The sequence below is a fragment of the Ailuropoda melanoleuca genome, chromosome 1 (assembly GCF_002007445.2).
Source record: "Ailuropoda melanoleuca isolate Jingjing chromosome 1, ASM200744v2, whole genome shotgun sequence".
Lineage (NCBI taxonomy): Eukaryota > Metazoa > Chordata > Mammalia > Carnivora > Ursidae > Ailuropoda > Ailuropoda melanoleuca.
In genome coordinates, this window is record NC_048218.1 from 174,967,899 (window position 1) to 174,991,199 (window position 23,301).

General features: G+C 34.4%; 1 protein-coding gene across 4 annotated transcripts in view; it reads right to left on the bottom strand.

Moving 5' to 3' along the window:
- The window catches only part of IMMP2L (inner mitochondrial membrane peptidase subunit 2), an 816,344-nt gene that overhangs the window by 197,365 nt on the left and 595,678 nt on the right, over positions 1-23,301 (bottom strand). For all 4 annotated transcript variants that reach the window (XM_034670716.1, XM_034670690.1, XM_034670699.1 and 1 more), the window contains one exon: positions 10,326-10,428. In XM_034670716.1, the coding sequence (XP_034526607.1) occupies positions 10,326-10,428 (103 nt within the window). The remainder of the gene's footprint in view (positions 1-10,325; positions 10,429-23,301) is intronic.

Genomic DNA, 23,301 nt, shown 5'->3' on the forward strand with positions numbered 1-23,301 from the left:
TGCAAATGTGGTTAAATATTATTTTAATCTTTTATATAACCATTATAAATGCAACACAAATTATGTGAAAATCTGTAATATAACAGCATAGTGACTTTGCTGAAATGGAAGCCAGAAAAATGTTATGGATAAGCATATATAATTTTTGAATTATATGCATCTTTACTATATCACTCTTCCAACATCATAGATCTTTCAACAGACTATGCAGACTAGTAATAATAATTAAATTCAGTCATCTTTGCTGTGTTTGCTGGTTTTAGCCATATTATGGTACATTTATCAAGTTAATAGAAAGGAACATATTTCACTTAACAGTTTTTTAGCTTAATTTATAGCTGTTAAGTATTTATATATATAGTATGTGAACTTCCATGCCCTAGACCCCACAAATATTAGGGGAAACCTGCCATGTGATGTGTAGCCACTGATACCAGCTTTTAGTATTTTTGTTTATGTAGTTATGAAAAATATTCTCACTCATCAACAGGGAAGTACAAATCAAAACCATGATGAGATGCCATTTCACACCTGTCAGGATGGCTAAAATTAACAGCACAAGAAACAACAGCTGTTGTCAAGGATGCAGACAAAGGGGAACCCTCTTGCACTGTTGGTGGGAATGCAAGCTGATACAGCCACTGTGGAGAACAGTATAGTCTCTCCAAAATGTTAAAATAGCACTACCCCACCACCCAGCAATTGCACAGTAGGTATTTACCAAAAGGATATAAAAATACTGATTCGAAAGGACACATGCACCCCGATGTTTATAGCAACATTATCAACAACAGCTAAATTATGGAGAGAGCCCAAATGTCCATTAACTGATGAATGGGTAAAGAAGATATGTACACACACACACACACACACACACACACACACACACACACAATGGAATATTACTCAGTCATCAAAAGAATGAAATCTTGCCATTTGCAACAATATGGATGGAGCTAGAGTGTATTATGCTAAGTGAAATAAGTTAGAGAAAAACAATACTATATGATTTCACTCATACATGGAATTTAAGAAAGAAAAAAGATGAACATATGGGAAGGGGGGAAAAATAGAGAGAAACAAGCCATAAGAAACTCTTAACGACAGAGAACAAACCGAGGGCTGATGGAGGGAAGTGGGTGGGGGATGGGCTAGGTGGGTGATGGGGATTAAAGAGGGCACTTGTGATGAGCACTGGGGTTGTATGTAAGTAACAAATTGCTGAATTCTACTCCAGAAGCCAATATTGCACTTTTTGTTAACTACCTAAAATTTAAATTTAAAAAATAATAAAAAATATTCTATCATACTTCAGACATAAAAGGTATAAAGCATAATATCATATACCCTATGTAAGATATAAGACAGTGCTAGTAATTTGCCATCCCTGTTCACCCCTCCCCAATCACATTCACTTCCTCCTCTTCCAGAAGAAATTATGATCCTGAATTCTTTATTGCTATTTTTTTTAAAGATTTTATTTATTTATTCAACAGAGATAGAGACAGCCAGCGAGAGAGGGAACACAAGCAGGGGGAGTGGGAGAGGAAGAAGCAGGCTCATAGCGGAGGAGCCTGATGTGGGGCTCGATCCCATAATGCCGGGATCACGCCCTGAGCCGAAGGCAGACGCGTAATTGTTGTGCCACCCAGGCGCCCCTCTTTATTGCTATTTAAATGGCAAATTCTTTAAGGGTATGTTTTTTGTTTGTTGATGATGTCTCCACATGGTTTATGATTGGATATGATAGCTCTTCTACCAGCAAACTTGCAAGACTGTCTTGATCAATCTGCAGATTCTTCTTCAGTTTTCCAAGTAGATAATAACATCCTTGAGAGGGAAAAACAGCTTGGAATCCTCCTTTCCAACCCACCTTTTATTTCTCTCTCTTGCCTCAACCTGCACTGGCAATGACCTTTGGCACAATATTCAACAGAAGCGGTGAGGCTGGACCTTCTTGCCTTGTTTCTGATTTAAGAGGGAAGATTCGAACATTTCTTCATTAATTGTGATAGGTGCTGTAGGTTGATGATATTGCTTTAAGAAGTGGCATGATGTGATCAGAGTTCTTCCCAGAAAAATTCTTAGTGACAGATGGATTGGAGCAGAATTATCCGAGAGTTGTGGGATCAGGAATCACTGAGTGCAAATGCCACGGGGTCTCCAAGGCCCCGTCAACAGAACACGCCCCCCGGCTCCCATTCTGGCCACTGTATCAGAGAAATGCACTTGCACTCACTCGAGCCACCAAGTTTGACAAATTTTAATATACCACAAACCCACATGGGTCTTCTTGTCGATAATATCTAAAGCTGTGGCTACTGTGATTCATCATAGGCTCAGTATGCAGTTCTATGACGCAGAAAGTCACCCCGGTCACCGACAAGCAAACTGATCTTTTAATTCTCTTTCAAGTCATTTCAATAGATATAACCAATAAGATGCTGACACAAAGCAGAGTCATTTTTTAAGATTATCTGACAAGCTTTAGGAAAATTTAAAACTTCCAAAGAAAGTTATCTCCCAGAAGCTCAGTCAAAAGACAAAGTCATTTACATAGTCTGTTGTTTGCCTATTTAGAGAAGTAGAGAGCACATTACCCAGTAAGTATTCTATAAGCAGATAGCCATTGAAATGAGGAAATTCAATCTCGAACCTTGAATCACGGTATGTTCAATAGCAGACTTTCTTTCTCCTTTTATTGTCTAGACTGGGCAAGAGCAGATTTCTCTCCTCCTCTGGACCCCTCCTGTTTCCCATTTTATTTTTCTGTGAAGACACCAGTTATGTAGACAGACACCAATTATGTCTTACCAATAATAAGATAAAGGTTTCAATTCCACTTTAAAAAATTCGAAGAGCTTATAAAATTGCTAAATTAATAACACTGCATGGATTTCACCAAATCTTGGCTCCTGACCCACTGTCAGTAAATATGCATTTCTAATAAAATGAACACGCTTAATCTGTAACTAAACAGCCCAAAGGAAAGGGATCTGCCATAGCAATGAAGTCTAATGACAATTCTGCTGACATGTCTCCTATCTGAAAATGAAGTCATGTGGAAAATGATTTCTACACTAGCAGAATAATGAGGACAGAAAGCAAAATTTGATTTGGTAGAAATGGAAGCTCCGATTGTCTCTGTTCTCAGTGGGGTGTATGGGGGATGATATTATTTACTTCACCACTATCTTTAGTTGGCATCATCTTTCCATACTCTCTTTTTTAAATCATATTTTTTTTGATGTCCCAACCATACAGTAACAAATTCAACTAAAAGCAGTGCTAATCCCAAGGGACTTCTGTTTCCTTTTGTTGTACAGGCCTTTCTCTGCTTTGACTATTGCTCCAAAGAACAGGCTCTTTACTGACTCTTAGCCATCTTTGGTTATACAGATATTTTCATTATAATGGCATTTCTTTTAATTGGCTTTGGACTTTTTATGAAATGTGTGCCATTGTTGACATCAGCCAAATTAAAATTATACCTAAGTAAAATGTAAAGTTGTTCAGTTCCAGCACTGTTTAAGGGGAACTGTGAGAAACAACTGAAGGAAAACACCAAGCTACAGATCTTAAGAATCATTATTTTCCTATAAAATATAGATTATTTTAGTGCTTAACAAAAATTTTAAATGAACAAAAGCATGTACTACAAGAAAACAAGAAAACATCACCAATTAAAGTCTAAGCAACATGTTTCAAAGAAAGTGTGAATAGAACACTTTATTTGGATCCTGTCAACACAGTCTAATGACCTTCTTCTTTATTTGAAAATGGCTGATTTTAAAGAAGTTACTCTAGCTGCTCAAGAGAACTTATACAAGGAAAGTGCTACACTTCAACAATAAATATAATGAAATGTCAATTCATTTTCATGCGTCCACAAGATTATTCTGTATTGTACAACCAGAGTGTTTTCAATGCAGCTGAAACCAATTAACCACTCCAGGCATAAACCACTTCATTCAGAAAACATGAAGCATCTAAAGTGTTTTCTGCAAAAAATTTTACCAGTTATTATTTCACAGATTTCAGAACACTCTGTTCTACCAAATCCTCCTAGGAAATTTTCCAGTTTTTTTCTTATGGGTTTTTAGTACACAAGTGTCTTCTTCTATAAGAGGCCCCGTCATGCCCCCGCTTGGAGCACCTCTTTTACTGTGTGTGTCTGCATGATTGTCTGCCTCCCCTCTAGGCTATCCTTCCTTGAAGTCGGGGTTGTAATTTGGTCATTATTATATCTGTTGACTCTCATCCCTGCTCCTTCCAGGCATCAGCGCATTCCTGATGACTGAGACCAAAGGTCTGGGAAGACCCACAAGTCCAATGTGCTCCTTATTATGCAGGATTTGAATCTCAGTCCTTATAACAGCAGAACATTTTAAATGTCTCCCCAGGTTCTGTCCCAATTCCTCCCTTTGTTCTGTGGCCTCAAAAATATAAAAACTTCCCTACCTATTATCTTTCTTTCAGCTTTCTTGGATCTCCAAGAATCTTGTTTTCTGCCCTAATCACGTACTGTATTTCTCTTCTACCAAAAATGTGTAATGTAGGGAAAACGTTCAAAACAGGCATGACTAGATAGTAAACCTCTTAAAATGTTCATTCCCCACATACATTATGTAATCCAGCAACCTATCTCTAGCTAATACAATCCTCATCTCTTCTGACCCATTCTACCCATCAGAATCCAGGCCAGAATCAAATGTGGACAAATCGTAGATGCTCAAAATGTGCCTTGATGATATAACCAGAAGGCTCGTATGACATAAAAACATAAACTTTGCTCCTTTTCTTTACTTTTTCACTTTTTTTTAAAGTAAAAGACTTTGAACTTCATTAGGTTCGAAAGGAATTCTATGGAGTTGTAATCTTCGTTTCAATGATTGCTTATATGTCATCACTTGTAGACAACTGGTTCATTTAATTAGTAAGTAATATTTCTACTACTCATTTATTCTAAAACTATAATTTCCTGATAGGTATATTTTCTTCAAGTAAACGTTCTAGGGGGCTAATATTTTATTTAATTGGGTACCCATGAAATAAGTGATTAGATTAGCTATTTTCCAAATGACTTGGAACTAAAAAGAATTTATACTTAGTATAACTTGCAGTTTCCATTCTCAGATAAAGGCAGTACACCATGCATAGTTTCTACATCCAAATTGCTCATTTCTGCTTCATGGTGCCTGCACACAAACTGTTCACAAGGTGACACTATGATCACAAACCTAAAAATCAAAATACTTTTATACATTCTTGGAAAGGTTATCTTTGCCTTAAAATGTTTAAGCCAAAAGTTCTTTTTCTAACGGTCTTCAGTCAATGAAGTAAAAATAAATTACTTGATTTAGATACTAAGAAACTAGAATTATAACATATATTCTTTACAACAAATCACTATACAGCAAACACTGAGAGGATCTCAGGGGATTGTGACTTGTAGCTAGATGGAATGAAAGAAAAACTTCAAAGGGAGAAAATGCACGAACTCAGCGGAAGACACGGAAAGAGTCACATTGGTGTTTTCACCACAGGGAATGAATAGCTATGAGGATATTTCGAATGTAAGTACTGAAATGAATATAGTAAATGGAAGAATGAATGTTATAAACATTTTTAACTGACAAAAAGTCTGCTAATCTGAAATAGTTAAAAATTACTATTTGAAAATTCACAACTATGCATGTACACACACAAATACTTGCTTTTAATGAGCTTTCATTTTAATTTTTTTTAAAGAGTTTACTTATTTATTTTGAGAGACAGAGAGAGAGAGAGCGCACAAGCAGGGGAAAGAGCAGGGGGAGGAGCAGAGGGAACAGCAGAGGGAGAGGGAGAGCAGACTCTCCACTGAGCATGGAGCCCAACACAGGGCTCGATCCCAGGACTGGGATCATGACCTGAGCGGAAGGAAGACACTTAACAGACTGAGCCACTCATGCACCCCAAATGCACTTTCACTTTAAAGCAAGCAGAAAATTCATCAATATCAATTATAATCAGTTACTTCTGAGTGTTTGCAAAGAACAACATAACAAAGGAGAAAGTGTCTTAATGCTATCTACATGGAAGTAGGGACGGTAAAGAGATAGACACTAATTTCATAGAACAAAAGAATTGGTAAGAGAAGAGCTTATCAAATATTCTAAGCAATCATAAAGCAATATATAGGAATCATCAGATATCTTTAATATATAATCCAGTTAAATAGTAACTGAAAAACACCTCTAGATAATTATACAGTTTTAAAGGAAAATTACAGAAGCTATTTCTTATACTAGAAATCTAAGCTAAAGTCATACATTAGTGAATCCGTATTATAAGACAGGACATTTTCTATCATTGTGTTATGATGATATATTCAAGAGGCTTAACATGAAGCTATTCCACAGAGGTATTTTTCATAATTGAAACATTTCCTACCAAGTGATATATGTGATATTTTTCCCTCTGGTCATAGAACCATAAAATATAAGAGTCAGAAAGAAACTTAGAGGCCATTTACATTAAATAACATTATTCTTACTTTTTAAAAGAACTCACTTTTCTTCCTAATTATAAAAATAATAAAACTTGTTGCAAATCTTTTAAAACAAAAAAAAAGTACAAAAGTATAAAAACGAATCAACCATAGTCATAACATCTGGAAACAATTAACATAATACTGTATATTCTGGTCTTTATGCTTTTACTTAAAACAATAACATGATCATTATGTCATGTATGTCACAAATATAATTTTTAATGACTGCATACTATTTCATCCTCTGAATGAACCATATTTTATTTAATTATGCTCTTATTTTAGGTTGCTAAGGAAGTTTACTAAAATTGTGATGATATATCCTTTGATTATATATATCATAGGAGTACGAGTAAACAAATTTTATCACTCATTGATAAATATATACTCATTTTATTATTTATTTATTTAAGACGAATTCAGAGAAGAAAATATTCTTCCTTTTATACATGAGCAAATGTAGACCCATACAAGTCAATTGATTGATGAGGTCCATAACCAAAATTATTTGATTTTCTGTTTCTTTCTAAAATGTCCTTCTCTATAATTTAAAAGTACAGCTGTTGGATCTTGGTCTGCTGTATGTATTCTATTGCTATATCAATATTGCTATCTTTAAATTCATAATCCATTATTCATCTTTTACTCATAACTATTTCATTCCCTCTTGAAAGCCCAGAGCGGCAATAAAATGAATCAGAAAAGCAAATTGAAATTTTAAAGAATAAATAAGAAATAATAAAACAAACTAGAAAAACACCAGAACGAGACATTCTTTCTTATTCTTCTTTAGATTTCAAGCAAAAGTCTATCTGAATATGGAAAAGTCAGCTCCGTTATGATTGCTAGTAGGCTACAATTTAAAATAAACTAGGTAAATTCTATTATAGAATAGGATTACTATTCAAAGAGTTAAAGCATGTAAAACCATTTGGATACATTTCTGAAATTATTTGGAAGGCAAATGAAGGATAAAGACTTCAATCAGTTTCCAAAAAGTTGAGATACGCATCTCAGAGACAATCCTGGCTGCCTTAAGATAGATTGTTTACATCAAGAAAATGTGCATTCCCTACTTACGGTGGGAGAAATGAATCAACCATCCAGAAAGCCTACAGCTTACTGACCTTCCACATGCCACCTCCAAGTGTACTGATTGATAAACCATGTGGAGTCTGCTTGAGATTCTCTCTCTCCCTCTCCCCTCTCCCCACTCATCCTCTCACTTTCTTTCTCAAATAAATAAACAAAATATTTTTTAAATGCAATAAGAAAATTCTACACTCCAATATATCACTGTTTAGCTTTAAATAAGGATTGCCAAGTTTTATTTCGCTTGTTTCCCCTTTGTCCTTTTAAGATGTGCATGGGAGCATCAATATTAATAATTTTTCCTCTTCAAAAATGCTGTTGGTACACAAAACAGGAGAGTTCATTGTAAAAGTAAAAAAAAAAAAAAAAAGATGTACTGTAACTCATCAAATACAAATAGCTTTATACAGGACATGACAAATGTCTTCCTTCATCCTAGAAATGTTCTTCACCTAATTTTGACAAATAAAAATAAAACTAGTTTAGTGATTAGACATTGATAGCTTAGTCCACCCCATGAACCAAGGGACTTTATGCTTGTTTGTTTGTTTATAACAATTAAAAAGGGAAGAAAATAACCACTGAATTTCACAGTGGTTTTGTACCTCTGACTCTTATTACTGGTCATGTTATATTGAAGAAGTAGACTTCATTTAAACCAAATGGCATTAAAGAGCTGCACACAATACATTTGTCCATGTTTTGCATACTGTGGATTCTTACTGTAATAAACACAATGGGGTCCTTCATACATGGTTCGTTCTTTTCTTTCTTTCTTTCTTTCTTTCTTTCTTTCTTTCTTTCTTTCCTTCCTTCCTTCCTTCCTTCCTTCCTTCCTTCCTTCCTTCCTTCCTTCCTTCCTTCATCTATTTTTAGAGAGAGAGAGCATGCCTTGAGCAGGGGAGGGGCAGAAGGAGCGGAAGAGGGGGAATCTTAAGCAGGCTCTACACTGGGAGCCCACCGCAGGGCTCAATATCAGGACCCTGAGACGACCTGAGGAAAATCAAGGTCCAACACTTAACTGACTGAGCCACCCAGGTACCCTGCTTTCTCTTTCTTTTAAAGATATAAGCGACAGAGGATATTTCCATAGCTGATACACCTTCCTGGGTATATTCATAGTTTAACAGTACGAAATGCTATTAATAAACACACAACAGAAGATGGAGCACAGTAAGAGCTGCGTAATAGATATGATACACTGAGGATTACAGGCAATTCCCAGTATTCTATCAACTTTGTCAGTTTCTCTCCAAATAAGAAAGCATATGGAATATGATTGATTGACAATATTAACTATATAAGCAATATCGCATTGGCTTTATTCATAAAGAAAAAGTAAAGCAATCTCAAGCTTTAGTACTTTATTATGAGTACCTAATTATTCAGCACACAGCCCACACTGATAACAAAACACAATAATTTTAACACTTGATTTCAGAGTCACTACCCAAATGAATTAAAACCCAAACCAAAATTAACTAAAATTTTAATGTGGATTTGGCCAACAACATGATACACTCAATAGATTTAATCTCATTGATGAGAGAGAAATAAAACTGCTTTTAGATGCTTTATTTTCACTTTCAGCTTGCTACTAAATTTTTTCATAAGTCACTTCTACTGCATTCTAAATGACCTACAACATTTCCAATCTGTTCATCCCATCTTTGATATGCCCTAAAAAGATTAAATCTCATTTCTGTAATAATTACTATTCAAAAGCAAAAAAGACCTTAGACGGTTTTATTATCATTGCAAACCCTCCACCCTCAAAGAAATAGAAGTAATCTCATTTAACGTTTTCTCCCACTTATCTATATAACACCCATCCAACCCCACATCTCTTACTGTACTTTAAGCCAAAGGTAAGTCAAAGTGGCTGCCCCTCTAGTGACAATAATAGTGGTCACTCATAATACGTGACAGAAATTGTTTAGTGACCACCAATATTTAGTTTTACACAAAAGAATGTGGGTAATTCTTTTTGCGAACTTATCTGAAGGTGCTCGATATTAATTTATACGTACATAACTAGGATAGATAGGTCTAGCCATAGGAAAATCTAATGATCTAAAGATTCAAGTTTTTAAACAGACATAGGTAAATGGAAGTCAGGTTCAGTTTCTACTAACTAAAATATTCTTCACTTTAGATTATGACTTATTTCAAGAGTTCACAGAGAATTTCCATATGCATTTCAAAATGAAAAAAATTATAAAATATCAGTTTAATCACAATAGACAAGGCATAAGGAATGTCCACATTTCTGTTACAAATTAAATGCAGACAAAATGGGACTTACCAATATGATTTCCGTCATACTTGCAAACGATTTAGAAAACTGATGCTTATGGGTCTTTTACACACTATATCTATTAAACACTAACTGAAAACATAAGGCACAAAGTGTTTCTGTGGAGAAAAAAACTAGACCTTCCTACTGGGATTAGTCAACCTGTTGAAACCATCTTTGGTACTTTACTAAAGGATTCAAGTTCTTTTCTATGAAACACACACACATACACCTTGACAGCTTATATTATCCAGATAGTATTTAAAAGGAACTTTTTAAATATAAACTGCTTCACTATACAATTCACGATCAGTCTTGGCTGGATTACCTGAGCAACCCACCTGTTATAATTTTGTTCCTACATGTGACATACAATTATTATCATGCAACAAAATGACTCACCGGCCCAAAGGAATTACTGTCAAAACTGTGTCCATGATGATCACCTTCAACCCAGATGTGACCCCGGGGAACTTTGACATACCGGTTTTTGTGGCCCATGGTTCTAGAAATAAAGAGCATACATAACCATTGAGATGAGAACAGAAAGAGCATGCAGTTGAGCATACAAAGAAACAAAGGGCAAAAATGCTGTTATGAAGATGCAACAGGCCTTCATAGGTGAACCATGAAGATCTTCTCTACATTTTTTTTTAAGAGTTTTTACTTATTTATTTGACAGAGAGACAGCCAGAGAGAGGGAACACAAGCAGGAGGAATGGGAGAGGAAGAAGCAGGCTCCCAGCGGAAGAGCCTGATGTGGGGCTCGGTCCCAGAACGCCAGGGTCACGCCGAGCCGAAGGCAGACGCTTAAGGACTGCGCTACCGAGGCGCCCCTATAACTTTGTTTTTAAGTAACAAATGGTTAGGACCTTGTAAAACCTATGCGCAGTATTTTTTTTTTCACTTTTCTCTAGGTAAGAATTTTGTGCTGAAATATAATGTACTAGCACCAAATACAATGTTTTACTACCATATTTAATTCTCAATATCCTAAGTATGTTTTTCATAAAACAAGCTCCAACAAAATATAGGTGTGTTTATTTTCTGACATTTGCTTTTATGTCAATATTCAATATGATCAACTGTAATCTTAATTTTTTTAGTCAAACTTCTCAAACCAACAGACAGCATTTTTCATAACCTCTTAATACTCTAAAAATCAGTGTATGTAAGAAACAACAACAAAACCCTGGATGATCCCTTGTCAGGTTTAAACTATCAAAATCAGCCGAAATTTTTTGTATTATTTTATTTCATAAATTATTCCTTTTTTTAAAAAAAAAAGATTTTATTTATTTATTTGATAGAGAGACAACAAGAGAGGGAACACAATCAGGGGCAGAGGGAGAGGGAGAAGCAGGCCTTCCACTGAGCAGGGAGCCCGATGCAGGGCTCGATCCCAGGACCAGGATCTGAGCCAAAGGCAGACGCTTAACAACTGAGCCACCCAGGCACCCCGTAAATTATTCTTGCAAATGAAAAACTTTTTAACAGTTTGGAAGATTAAATTAAATTAAAGATTAATGATCAATGATACACTTTTAGTGGGACATTATATATTCCTTTTTTAAAAAAGATTTATTTATTTATTTGAGGGGGCTGGAGGGGCAGAGGGAAAGTGAGAGAGAGAATCCTCAAGCAGACTCTGCACTGAGTGTGGAGCCCGGTGCAGAGCCAACATGACCTGAGCCTAAATCAAAAGTCAGATGCTCAACTGACAAGCCACCCAGGTCTCCAGGAACACTGTATACTCTTAAGGCTGACAAGGAAATGGAATAAGGAAAGGCTCTCTCCTACAGTGTTGGTGGCAATATAAAATGATACAACTTTTTTTCCTATTTTGCAATTTGGGACTTATTTTCATCAAATTTGTTAAGAGACTAAAATGCCTTTGACGTAGTTATTACGCCATTCTGTAGAAATCCACCCCCAAAGAAATAATCAGAAATATGAACAAATATTTATTACTAGGAGCATGCAAAACAATTTTTTTTTTTTTAAAGAAAGGCAGACTGCCACATGCGGCACCCTATTTGGATATGTCTGGAGTCTTGGAAGCTTGACTACATTCTACAAATGGACCTGGGCAGCTCGTTTGGAGTTTTTAGCAGGGGAATGCAGCTACTCCTATACCCTTGACCGAAGAACAGCCCTTCTCTATTGGGAAAGGTCCTCCTCTTCCACAGAGTAAGCAGCACGTGTTAGGAGGGATGCACAGGGAGCAGTGAGGCAGGAAGGGGACACCCGCCTAGCCAGCCCAATTAGCTGAATCAACCCTTGCTTTCAATGGGGTGACAGATGTCACAGCCAGATCTCCCTCACAACCTCAACACAAGCTTTTTTCGTTCTTTTAAACACAAGCTTTTATATCATATATATATTTACTAAATATTCTACAATATGAGAATGGTTAAATAAATTATGATACAACCAATTTCATAAGAGGAACAAGATAAGGATAAAATGTTACCCAATTCTATGATAAATTCTTTTGAGGGCAGAGACTTTTTTTTTCTTTTTTTTACTCCCCAAAGCATTTGGGAAAATGCCTAGCCTAAAGAAGCTTCTCAGTAAATGTTGGTTGAATGAATGAGTGAATGTCGCCCCTGAGTCTGTAGAATTAAGCATAGAATCTGAGCTTCGGGAGCTATTCTTTGGTGTAGAATCCCTTTCAGACCATTTTTGTTAGTTAGCACGTGGTACGTGTGCAGAAGAACATAAAAAAAAAAGACCACACATAAATTGGTGCTATAGAAATTGAAACTATTCATTATCTAGAATGGTTTTTAATTTTCAAGATAACTTCAGTGTTGAATTACTTTGCTCCAGATCAGTAAATCATTCATGCAAGGAAGCAATGTTGTGGCCATTAGAAGCCCACAGTAAGTTAATGACTGCCGTTTATTTTTAATTACTACTGGGAAGAAGAGTTTCAGTTTTTTAAAGAAAAGCAAAAACAAGTTGAACACATCTCACCATCATATACTCTGTAATATAAGTGTTCTTCAATTAAAAACTGTCAATTAGATCCTGATATCACTACTGCTTTTATCATGAGATTGCCTCTAAGAACTAATATCCCACATCAAGTGTTAATGACGGGAGAAGACCCTTTTACTTAATTGTTGGCAAGGCACACTTTCTTATTAAGTCCAAACATTTGTTCACCTTATTATGCTGGCTATTTGGGATAGTTAGAAAGAAAATAATTACTCATTTTGTCTCTTCAAGCAGAATTATGAAATAAAACCAGCATAAAATCATTTCTGCAATGAAATGGTAGAGTTAAGTCAAGCATAGTCTTCTGGAAACCAGAAGAATGATATAAAACTCAGATTCAGTTTCAATGTCATATGAACCAGGGAATCAAGATACTTGTGATAGAAAATGACAGTATCGTAAAATTACCAGTGACAGTTGCACATTTCCTTGCATTGGCCATCTTATCTAAAAAATTTGAATACACCCATCTTCCCATCATTTTCTAGCCCCTTACAATGCCTTATTTTTCTTCATTGCAGCTACTAACATTTGACATTCACTTACTGTTTTTTTTGTTGTTGTTGTTTATTGCCTATCTCGCCCCACCCCCAACTAGAATATAAACTTTGGAACTTTGCCTTTCTTGTTCACTTTCTTTGTATCCCCAGAGCCCAGAAGAAAGCACTGTACAAAGTGTTCAACAAATATTGGTTAAATAAATGAACAAATGACTAAGTAACTGAAGAATAAAAAATACTGCAACAAAGGCAGAATAATAGGGTGGAAAGTTCAAAGTCTGGAAGCAGACTAAACCAGTTCTAATCTTGCCACTAGAACTCATTAAGTAATCTTGTGCAAGTTACTTAGTGTCAACCTCCATCTGCCTATCTTTAAAATAGGATGAATAAGACATACCCCAGTTGAGATGAAGGACAGTAGTTAAATGAGAATGTACTGGAGGGGTTACTAGAGGGCATAGTCTTTGTAATCAGCCTCTTTTGGCTTTTCTATCTGACTGAACACTTTCAAGTTCATGTGACCTTGGAAAAGTTGATGCAATTCTGTCAGTGTTCTCATTTGGAGAACGAGCAAAAATGGTACCTAACTAAAAAGTTGTTCCATGAATAAAGTGGTATGTATTAAACACTTGATAAATGGATTCTCGTATAGTTGAGACTGTTTTTAAGCACTCAGTATAGTTCTGATATATGGTAAGAACCCAATAAGTGGTAGTTATTATTGCTATTGTCTTCCTTTGTCCACTATTTTCTTTATTTTCATAATTCAGAATGTATTCAGCCTCCACTATCTATTAGCATCAGTCTCTTAAAATTACCTGAGCTATGCTTCAATAATTTCTTTTCCCCACAGTTGCACTGTGACTATAGACTATTTTTTTATGCTACAATAAATCTATTTTTTCCTTTTTATTCATATGCCCTTCTGGGATACTCTAAAACTTACATGTGAAAACACAACCTATCTGTTTGTGCATATTTAAATATGCAAAGAGTAGTAGGTGAAAACACAACCTATTTGTGTTTTCACTTATTAATCACTTGCATTTTTTAATGTCACAGTGCTAATAGGAGTGGTTTACCTTGATACCAGACAGGTCTGAAAGAATACTTTGAGCTGTAGAACTCTGATAAAATTCATTTCATTTGCATAGTGCATATTTCTCAGGTTTCAATCTAACTTTTTAAAAAATAACCCAAAGTAGCTTTAAAAAATATGATGTTAAAATATCGAGCTGGTTCCTTTTAGGACTGCCAAAGAAATATAATACTCCTAATAGAATTCCTCTGGAGAAGGAATTTTAAATAGCTTTGTGCTTCTGAATTCACATAAAAGAGAGACAAGATAATCTTTTAGGTGATTTAACAGTTAAGTGAGGTGTCAGCATACAAGGTTGCATGTATCTATGGCTTGCAAATAATTTTGGTTTGACAGTCAAAAATGAGTTCTGTATGGTATTTTAACTACCTGTCTACAAAGAGGCATTTTTAGTACTAGCTCTACCAAGACAAGTTACTAGGTCTTATAAATGGAATGAAGAATGATTGCCTCCAATTTGATTTGACCTTGAAACATTTTTTTTTAAATTTCAGAGTCTTTTGAGTGTCATCAGTTGAATACAAAATTATCAATATAAGCCTCGATACCACAAGAAGGAAACAAATTCATATTTAAAGTATTTCCCAAATATACACATATTCTTAACTTAGGTAATTAGTATTAATAATTCATGATTTATTGAAGTATTTTATTTATTTTTCAAACAATTGTATTGATTATTCTCATTGTCCAAAGGAGTAGCTTTCCTGAATATGTTTACTACTCCCTGGATCCTAGACCCCTGGTTTTCATTATCTTGAAGGGGTTAGATGTCAAGGGCTCAGGACTCAGCAAGATCAGGAGTTGGAACTAGATCTCTTTCATCATCATCATCACTGATATACTGGACTAGAAAAAAAAATCTACCATCAGGAAAGGAAAACAAGAAGGACACTTGTCTATCAAGTGTTGGCATCTAGAAGAGACAGTAATTCTCCCTTGAGAATCCACATCCTGCTCGAAGATGAGATTGGGGTTCAAATTCACACAGCTTATGTTATCTAAGAAAATTTAGAGTTAACTTGACTTGGCCCCCGGAATCTGTCAGAAGGAAGTATGAGTCTTTTCAATAAAAACTGTTCATTTCAGAGTTTTTAGGTTTTCTATAGCTAAGTCCCAGCAGTAAGAGCTCATAATCCAAAATAACACAACTCACAAGGAAACAGCCAGTATTAATGAGTCAAGGCAAACAATAAAAGGCAGAATTAGACCCCCAAGGACTTAAAATACTGGATTTATCAGACATAGAATATAAATTATACATATTTAAATATTTTTTTTAAGAATTAAAAAGNCAATAAAAACTGTTCATTTCAGAGTTTTTAGGTTTTCTATAGCTAAGTCCCAGCAGTAAGAGCTCATAATCCAAAATAACACAACTCACAAGGAAACAGCCAGTATTAATGAGTCAAGGCAAACAATAAAAGGCAGAATTAGACCCCCAAGGACTTAAAATACTGGATTTATCAGACATAGAATATAAATTATACATAAATATTTTTTTAAGAATTAAAAAGGGAACTTTAAAAAATGAGCAAGAAACACTACCTTATTTTTGAAGGACAGACAATTGAAAAAGAATCAAATAGAACTTCTAAATTTTAAAATGCAGTGGACCCTTGAACAATGTGGGGGTTGGGCGCTGACCCCCTAGTGCAGTAGAGAATCCTCATAAAATTTTTGACTCCCCAAAATTTAACTACTAATAGCTACTATTGACCAGAAAACTTTCTGATAACATAAGCAGTCAATTCACACATATTTTTATGTTATATATATTCCATACTGTATTCCTACAACAGAATAAGCTAGAGAAAAGAAAATGTTATTAAGAAAATCATAATGGAGAGAAAACACATTTATAGTAGTGTACTATGTTTATCAAAAGAAATTCACATACAAGTGGACCCACCCAGGTCAAATCTATGTTATTCAGGGATCAATTGTATATAATTAAATAGGTGGACAAAAAGCAGATTACTAAAAGCTAAAGAAAAAGCTATTTAGAATTTAGAACAGAGAGGTAAAGAAATAAAATATAAGAGATGTTAAGAGACATAGAGGACCTTACTAGGAAATGTAATGTAAGTGTAATCAGAGTCCCAAAGGAAGAGAATAAAAGAAAACAAGGAAAGGCAATGGTGGTAGAGAACTTTTCAGAATTGATGAAAGCATGAATTCACCGAGTCTGCACAGTGAACCAACCACAAGAAAGATAAGGATAAAGAAATCACACCTTGATACAATGTAATGAATTCGTAGAACCCTAAAGACCCTCTTGCCTCCACAAATTTTTGAGATGCTGCCAGAGGAAAAAAAGGTAGATTATCTTCAAACTAACAGCAGAGTTTCCATACTAGGGTATAATTTACATGGAATATAACCCAGTCATTTTAAGTATACAATTCAATGAGATTTAACAATCTATATAATCACATGGTCACTAGATCAAGATATAAAACACTCAAATTATTCAACAAAGTTTCCTCACTTCCCTCAGTAGGCCCATCTGCCCTCACTCAGATCCATGGCTCCAGGTAACTGGGTTGAGCTGCTCCTATCACTACAGTTTTGCCTTTCTAGACTTTCCTACAGATGATATCATTCAATATGTATTCTTTTATTTCTGGCTTGTTTAAAGTAGTCTAATGCTTTTGAGATTAGTTCATGATGTTGCATGTATTAGAAATTTGCTACCATTTTTTTCTTAACAATATATAGATACACAGTTGGTTTGTCAAGCAATAGTTCACGGACACTTGGGTTGTTTCCTGTTTTTGGCTATCATCAACAAAGCAGCTATGAATATTTCAGTATATATATATGTGGACAAGTATCTATAAGTGAAATGGCTGGGTCATGTAACTGAACGCTAACCTGTTTTTTCTCTAATGACTAATATTTCTGAGTATGCATTTGCTATTTGCTTTCTTCTTTGGTGAATTATTAAAGCTTTGAAAAATGAAATTCAGTGGTTTGCCTCTTATTATTGAGTTGTATAACTTCTTTATATAATTTGGATATAACTCTTACCAGATGTATGCTTTTGTAAATATTTTCTCCTAATTTGTGACCTTTTTTTTTTCATTTTCTTAACAATTTTCTTCAAAGAACAAGCATTTTTAATTTATTTAGCATTTTTTCTTTTATAATATATGCTTTTTTGCCACAAGAAATATTTGCCTAATCCAAAATCACAAAGCTTTTTTTCTATTTTTTCTTCTACCTTTCTAGTTTTAAGCCTTTCTAAAAAATATTGTACAAAATAAAGTTCAAGCTCAGTTCTTTTTTCTTTCTTTCTTTCTTTCCTTCTCTTTTCTTTTCTTTTTTTCTTTCTTTTCTTTTCTTTTTTTTTTTGGCATATGTATATCCAAATTTTCTAACCCCATTTTTTAAAAAAATATTATTCTTTCTTAGTTGAATTACCTTGTGCTATGGACGAGTTATGTTTCCTCAGAATTCATATGTTGAAGCCCTATCTCCCACATGGAGATGGGGCCTTTGGGAGATAGGTTTAGATGAGGGCAGAAGGGTAGGGACCTCATGAGAGGATTAGTACCCTTATAAGAAGAGACTAGAGAGAGCTGGAGTGATCTCTCTCTCTTCTTCCCCCACTCTCCATCCCTACTCTCTCACTCTACCACATGGCAACTTACACAAATAACATGCAGAAAAGGAGGAAAGTGATTGAAAATATTTTTTTCTAGGTTTTTGAATTTTTCTAGTGAAAAGTAGAGATATTTATTATCTTTGGACTTTGTTTGGTATGCATTTAAATAATTCTAGGAATCACAGTGGGAATGTTGTCTATTAACTCCCCAACCAGTAGACTGAATATAGAATTTAAAAATCCCAGTTAATGTAGAGGCATCTAGGTGGCTCAATTAGTTAGGCTTCGGACTCTTGGTTTCGGCTCAAGTCATGCTCTCATGGGTGGTGAGACCGAGCCCCATGTCAGGCTCCACACTCAGTGGGGAGTCTGCTTGAAGATTCTCTCCCCCTGCCCCTCCCCTGACTCATGCACACACTCCCTCTCTCTCAAACAAATAAATCTTCAAAAAAAAAATCTTAGTTAATGCAAAAGAATGCAGAAAATTAAAAAGTAGAAAAAGCAGGATCAATAGAAAACACAAAATAAGATGGTATTTAAATACATCACTAATCATAATATAAGTAGATGAACTAATATAGCTAATTGAAAAAAAATATTGTCCAACTGTGTATAAATTACAGCTACATGCTGCTCATAAGAGAGACACATTAAACAAAAGGCTACAGAGAATTTGATAATCATAATAAAACAATAAATCAGGAAAATAATAGCTTCATTAGCACCCAGACAAAATGATATCAGATCTCTGAGATGAGATTAAAGTGTTTATGGGACCTGATCATGAAAACACTGATGCTTATTTTATGCTATAGAAGGATTTTAAGCAGAGAAGTGAGCTTAAAACTCTTTAATAAATAAAGTTAAATTCTGTTTATTAAAATCCATGGTCAGGGTCAATATTCTAAAATGTCCAAAGATCTCTGCTATAACAACGTGGTAAGTTTTTCTACTGTTCAATATACCCGTTCTTTCTTCTAACTCTAAATGCTACCAATTGTTATATTTGCTTAGCATAAAAATGCTAAGTTATGGAGATTCAATACTTTTTTCCTTGGAGCTTGTACTGAATTGGAAATGGTATGTAATTAAAAAAAATAAATATATGTAATTAATAGAGGGTGAATTTAAGCAAATTAGGTGATAATATTTCTAGTAAGTTGAATCACCTAGAGTAAACTGTTAAGTGAAGACATTTCTTAAGATCACAGTTGGAAAGACACCAGCAATGATCTAATAAAACTCCCCTTGGTATACATCAAGTAGAGGCAAAAAACATTTAGGTGAAGTCACCTAGTTAGTTAGTGGCAGGGCAAAGACTATATAAACCAGATTCTATAATTCCCTTTCCATTTTACCATGGATCATAACTATTTGAGATTCCAAAGAATAGGTCTTAACATCTTTTCAGTGGAAAAAAAATGAAATGTCATTCTCTAAATAGACTGCAGATTGTTGCTAGGTGATTAGAGCAAATCTATTTAGTTCATTTAAACAAGAAGTAAGGTTTATATGTCTTCACAATAAAGTTGCAGAATTAATTTTATAAGTTTAATATGAATGCTCTTAGTACAGCTAAGAATTATTTTAGTGAATATTCCTGATGTACTTTTTTTTCCCTAAATTTGGATTATAGGAGCACAGATGTGACAATTTCCTTAAAAGAATGTTTTCTCCTGTTAAACATACACCTTAAAAATATCTATGGCTGTCCATAAAAATCACTGTAGTTGTTAGTGAAAATTTGAGAAAGATACCAACATTTATCAAACATTAGATTCCATCCATGCTAGGTCAGGCCACATAAATAATACATACTTAGGCTGTGCTGATCAATCCAGCAATGAGGTGGCAGTTAATGCTGTGCTACCTTGTGAGTTAGTGTTAATTTATGAGGATAATCTTATGAACTCTGTGAGAAGGTGGACTCTACTTTTTCTTTCCTGTTAGAAACACATTTATTGAATGACTACTATGTGCACGAAGGCACAGAAAAGAGTAAGATCTTGTCCCTACTCCCAAGATTATAACATCTACCATGATTCGAACATAGGCAACTAAAGTCTGTGAAATACATATGACAATCTAAGCTACCATAGATGAAATTTAACAAGTTGGAAGCATCTGCAAGAAAATAACTGATGAAAGGAGTTAGAAATATATGAACGAATGTCAAATCTTTCTAACCACATGGGTCTTCAAAGGATGGTATTATTTTAGTCTGAACTAGCCAGGAAAGGCATTATGAATATCTGAATCAAGATATGAAGAAGGGATAGATAAAAGCTAACAGGTAAAGAAGGTAATAGGTAATTCAAATCCCATTCTGTTACAGAAAAAAATATTTCCTTTTCCTTAGTGCATTATTTCCTGGAAATACAGCATCATAAATTAAGGGGAATATTTTATAAGCCACTTTATAATGAAGACTTCCAGTCACTGCAATGGGATGGAAAGTTAAACATATTTAAATTATTTCATTCTAAAGATATTATTATTAATTTTTTCTCTTATTTTCTTTAATTTCTTCTTATTCTTCTATTCTAAATGCTGTTATAATACATCCAGTATTAACTTATCTTAGATCATATTAAGTCAAAATTTTAAGTAGGTAAATGTATTATTGAGTTACAGCATAATTATAAACATTATATAAGCTATCTGAATATAGAAAAGATAACTCCACATAGTAAAGATAAAAATGTATCTAACTTCCATATATTTAAAAATAGTTTTTGCTAAAATTATAAAAACATGAAATGCCAAAGGTTTAAACACCATAATCAGTTTACCTACTGTTAAACTGGATCTTATCAGGAATAGAAATAGTGATTCATATCATTATTCCATGGAAAGCTTCCTAGAAAACCAATTTAAATAAAATAGAGGGCTTGTAATGCATAGTTTTATTTTTTTAAAAAATCAGTATTTATTATAAATGGTATTGTTGCACTTGTTTACAAAGTCCTCTCTCAAAATAATTTCCTGGGTATCTGTATCATTCATCATTTACTTTAGTACGGTTTTTCCACATGCTATTTATACAGGGGGAAAACACATTTCAGTGTTTAATGTAAGGTCTTTAGATATTGGAGGAAATACGAACAATTTTCCATCTGTTTGCTCTGATGTCAGTCTTGCAACCTGAATATTCCTTTTAACATTAAAAGGAATGTATGCTATTTTCTATATTTCCTACAAACAAAATTAATGAGCCTTTGGATTAATTACTGTAATTAATCTTTAAATTACTAGTGTAAGGTCCTTAGATACTAGAGGAAATACGAACAATTTTCCATCTATTTGCTCTGATGTCAGTCTTACAACCTGAATATTCCTTTTAACATTAAAAGGAATGTATGCTATTTTCTTTATTTCCCACAAACAAAATTAATGAGCCTTTGGATTAATTACTAGTAATTAATCTTTAAATTACTAGTGATTAATTTTTNAATATTCCTTTTAACATTAAAAGGAATGTATGCTATTTTCTTTATTTCCCACAAACAAAATTAATGAGCCTTTGGATTAATTACTAGTGATTAATCTTTAAATTACACAAGCAGGGAGAGTGGGAGAGGAAGAAGCAGGCTCATAGCGGAAGAGCCTGATGTGGGGCTCGATCCCATAAAGCTGGGATCACACCCTGAGCCGAAGGCAGACGCTTAACCTCTGTGCCACCCAGGCGCCCCACTAGTGATTAATCTTTAAATCACTAGTAATTGATTACTAGTAATTAATTTTTAAATCACCCTTTTTTTTTTAAGTTTTAGTTACACCCCAATAACATTTCTAAATACAACTACATCATAAGAAGCAATTGGAATTTGGTTAAATTTGAATTGAGACCCTTCTTTTTACATGACGAACACTGCAAAATGGTAGAGCTACCTAATTAATGTCAGCAGCGATTCATTTAATCATCAATCATTTCTTCCAACAGAATATTCCTTAATACATCTTTATTTAACATTTTCATTCAAACAAATAGTATTATAGAGAGAGAATATAATGACTTTGTAAAAGTCACCATACTAGATTACACATTCGACAGCTACAGATTACTCTTTATAAAAAATAAATATGAATAATATAGGTTTTAGGAAGTACCAAATATGAGATCTTGCTAACTCAAGCCCTACTTGTTTCAGCCTACATGAATCTATATTATAAAACCGTATTATAATGTCTAGAATACCAGAATACCATGTAAACATGTGAGTGAATTATGTGAAAGTCAGAAAAGATGTTTTTCTTTCCCCCTACATAGGACTATGACATGGTGGCACAGTCCTGACCAGTGAAGACTCCGGACTACAGAGCAAGAATGAAATTATGGACCAGAATGCCTGCATGCCAAGGTGTTTTGTTGTAAACATAAAGCTTATCTAAATCTTCCTAGGATATTTTGTTTCACACTGATCCTTGAATAGTTGCTATCAATGACCTAAGCCTCAAGTAAGTAGAGAGCAATCCTTTCAGCTTCCAAGAAATGTGCTCTTGAGCATAAGCCTGACTTTTCCATTATGGAAGACAAAATCCAGGGAATGTTCAATTCGGATAGGAAGAACAGGAAATCACTTTTAATGAGGGCTTATTAAACTTCTAACATAACTCAGAATAATACTAAACAGCATAAAATAGACTTCTATATCCACTGAGCCTGTAATGGGGGAAATCCGGCTTGTAAGAAATCAGATTCACGTGGATAACATCAATCTTGAAAAGACGTGATTGCTCAGATTATCGTGTCGTATAAATTGAAGAGTCAGTCCTCCATAGTCACATCTTCTAGANTCAGCTTCCAAGAAATGTGCTCTTGAGCATAAGCCTGACTTTTCCATTATGGAAGACAAAATCCAGGGAATGTTCAATTCGGATAGGAAGAACAGGAAATCACTTTTAATGAGGGCTTATTAAACTTCTAACATAACTCAGAATAATACTAAACAGCATAAAATAGACTTCTATATCCACTGAGTCTGTAATGGGGGAAATCCGGCTTGTAAGAAATCAGATTCACGTGGATAACATCAATCTTCAAAGGACGTGATTGCTCAGATTATCGTGTCATATAAATTGAAGAGTCAGTCCTCCATAGTCACATCTTCTAGATATTCTGCTATGTAGACAAACTGCTGTCCTCTTAAAGTAAATTTTTAGATA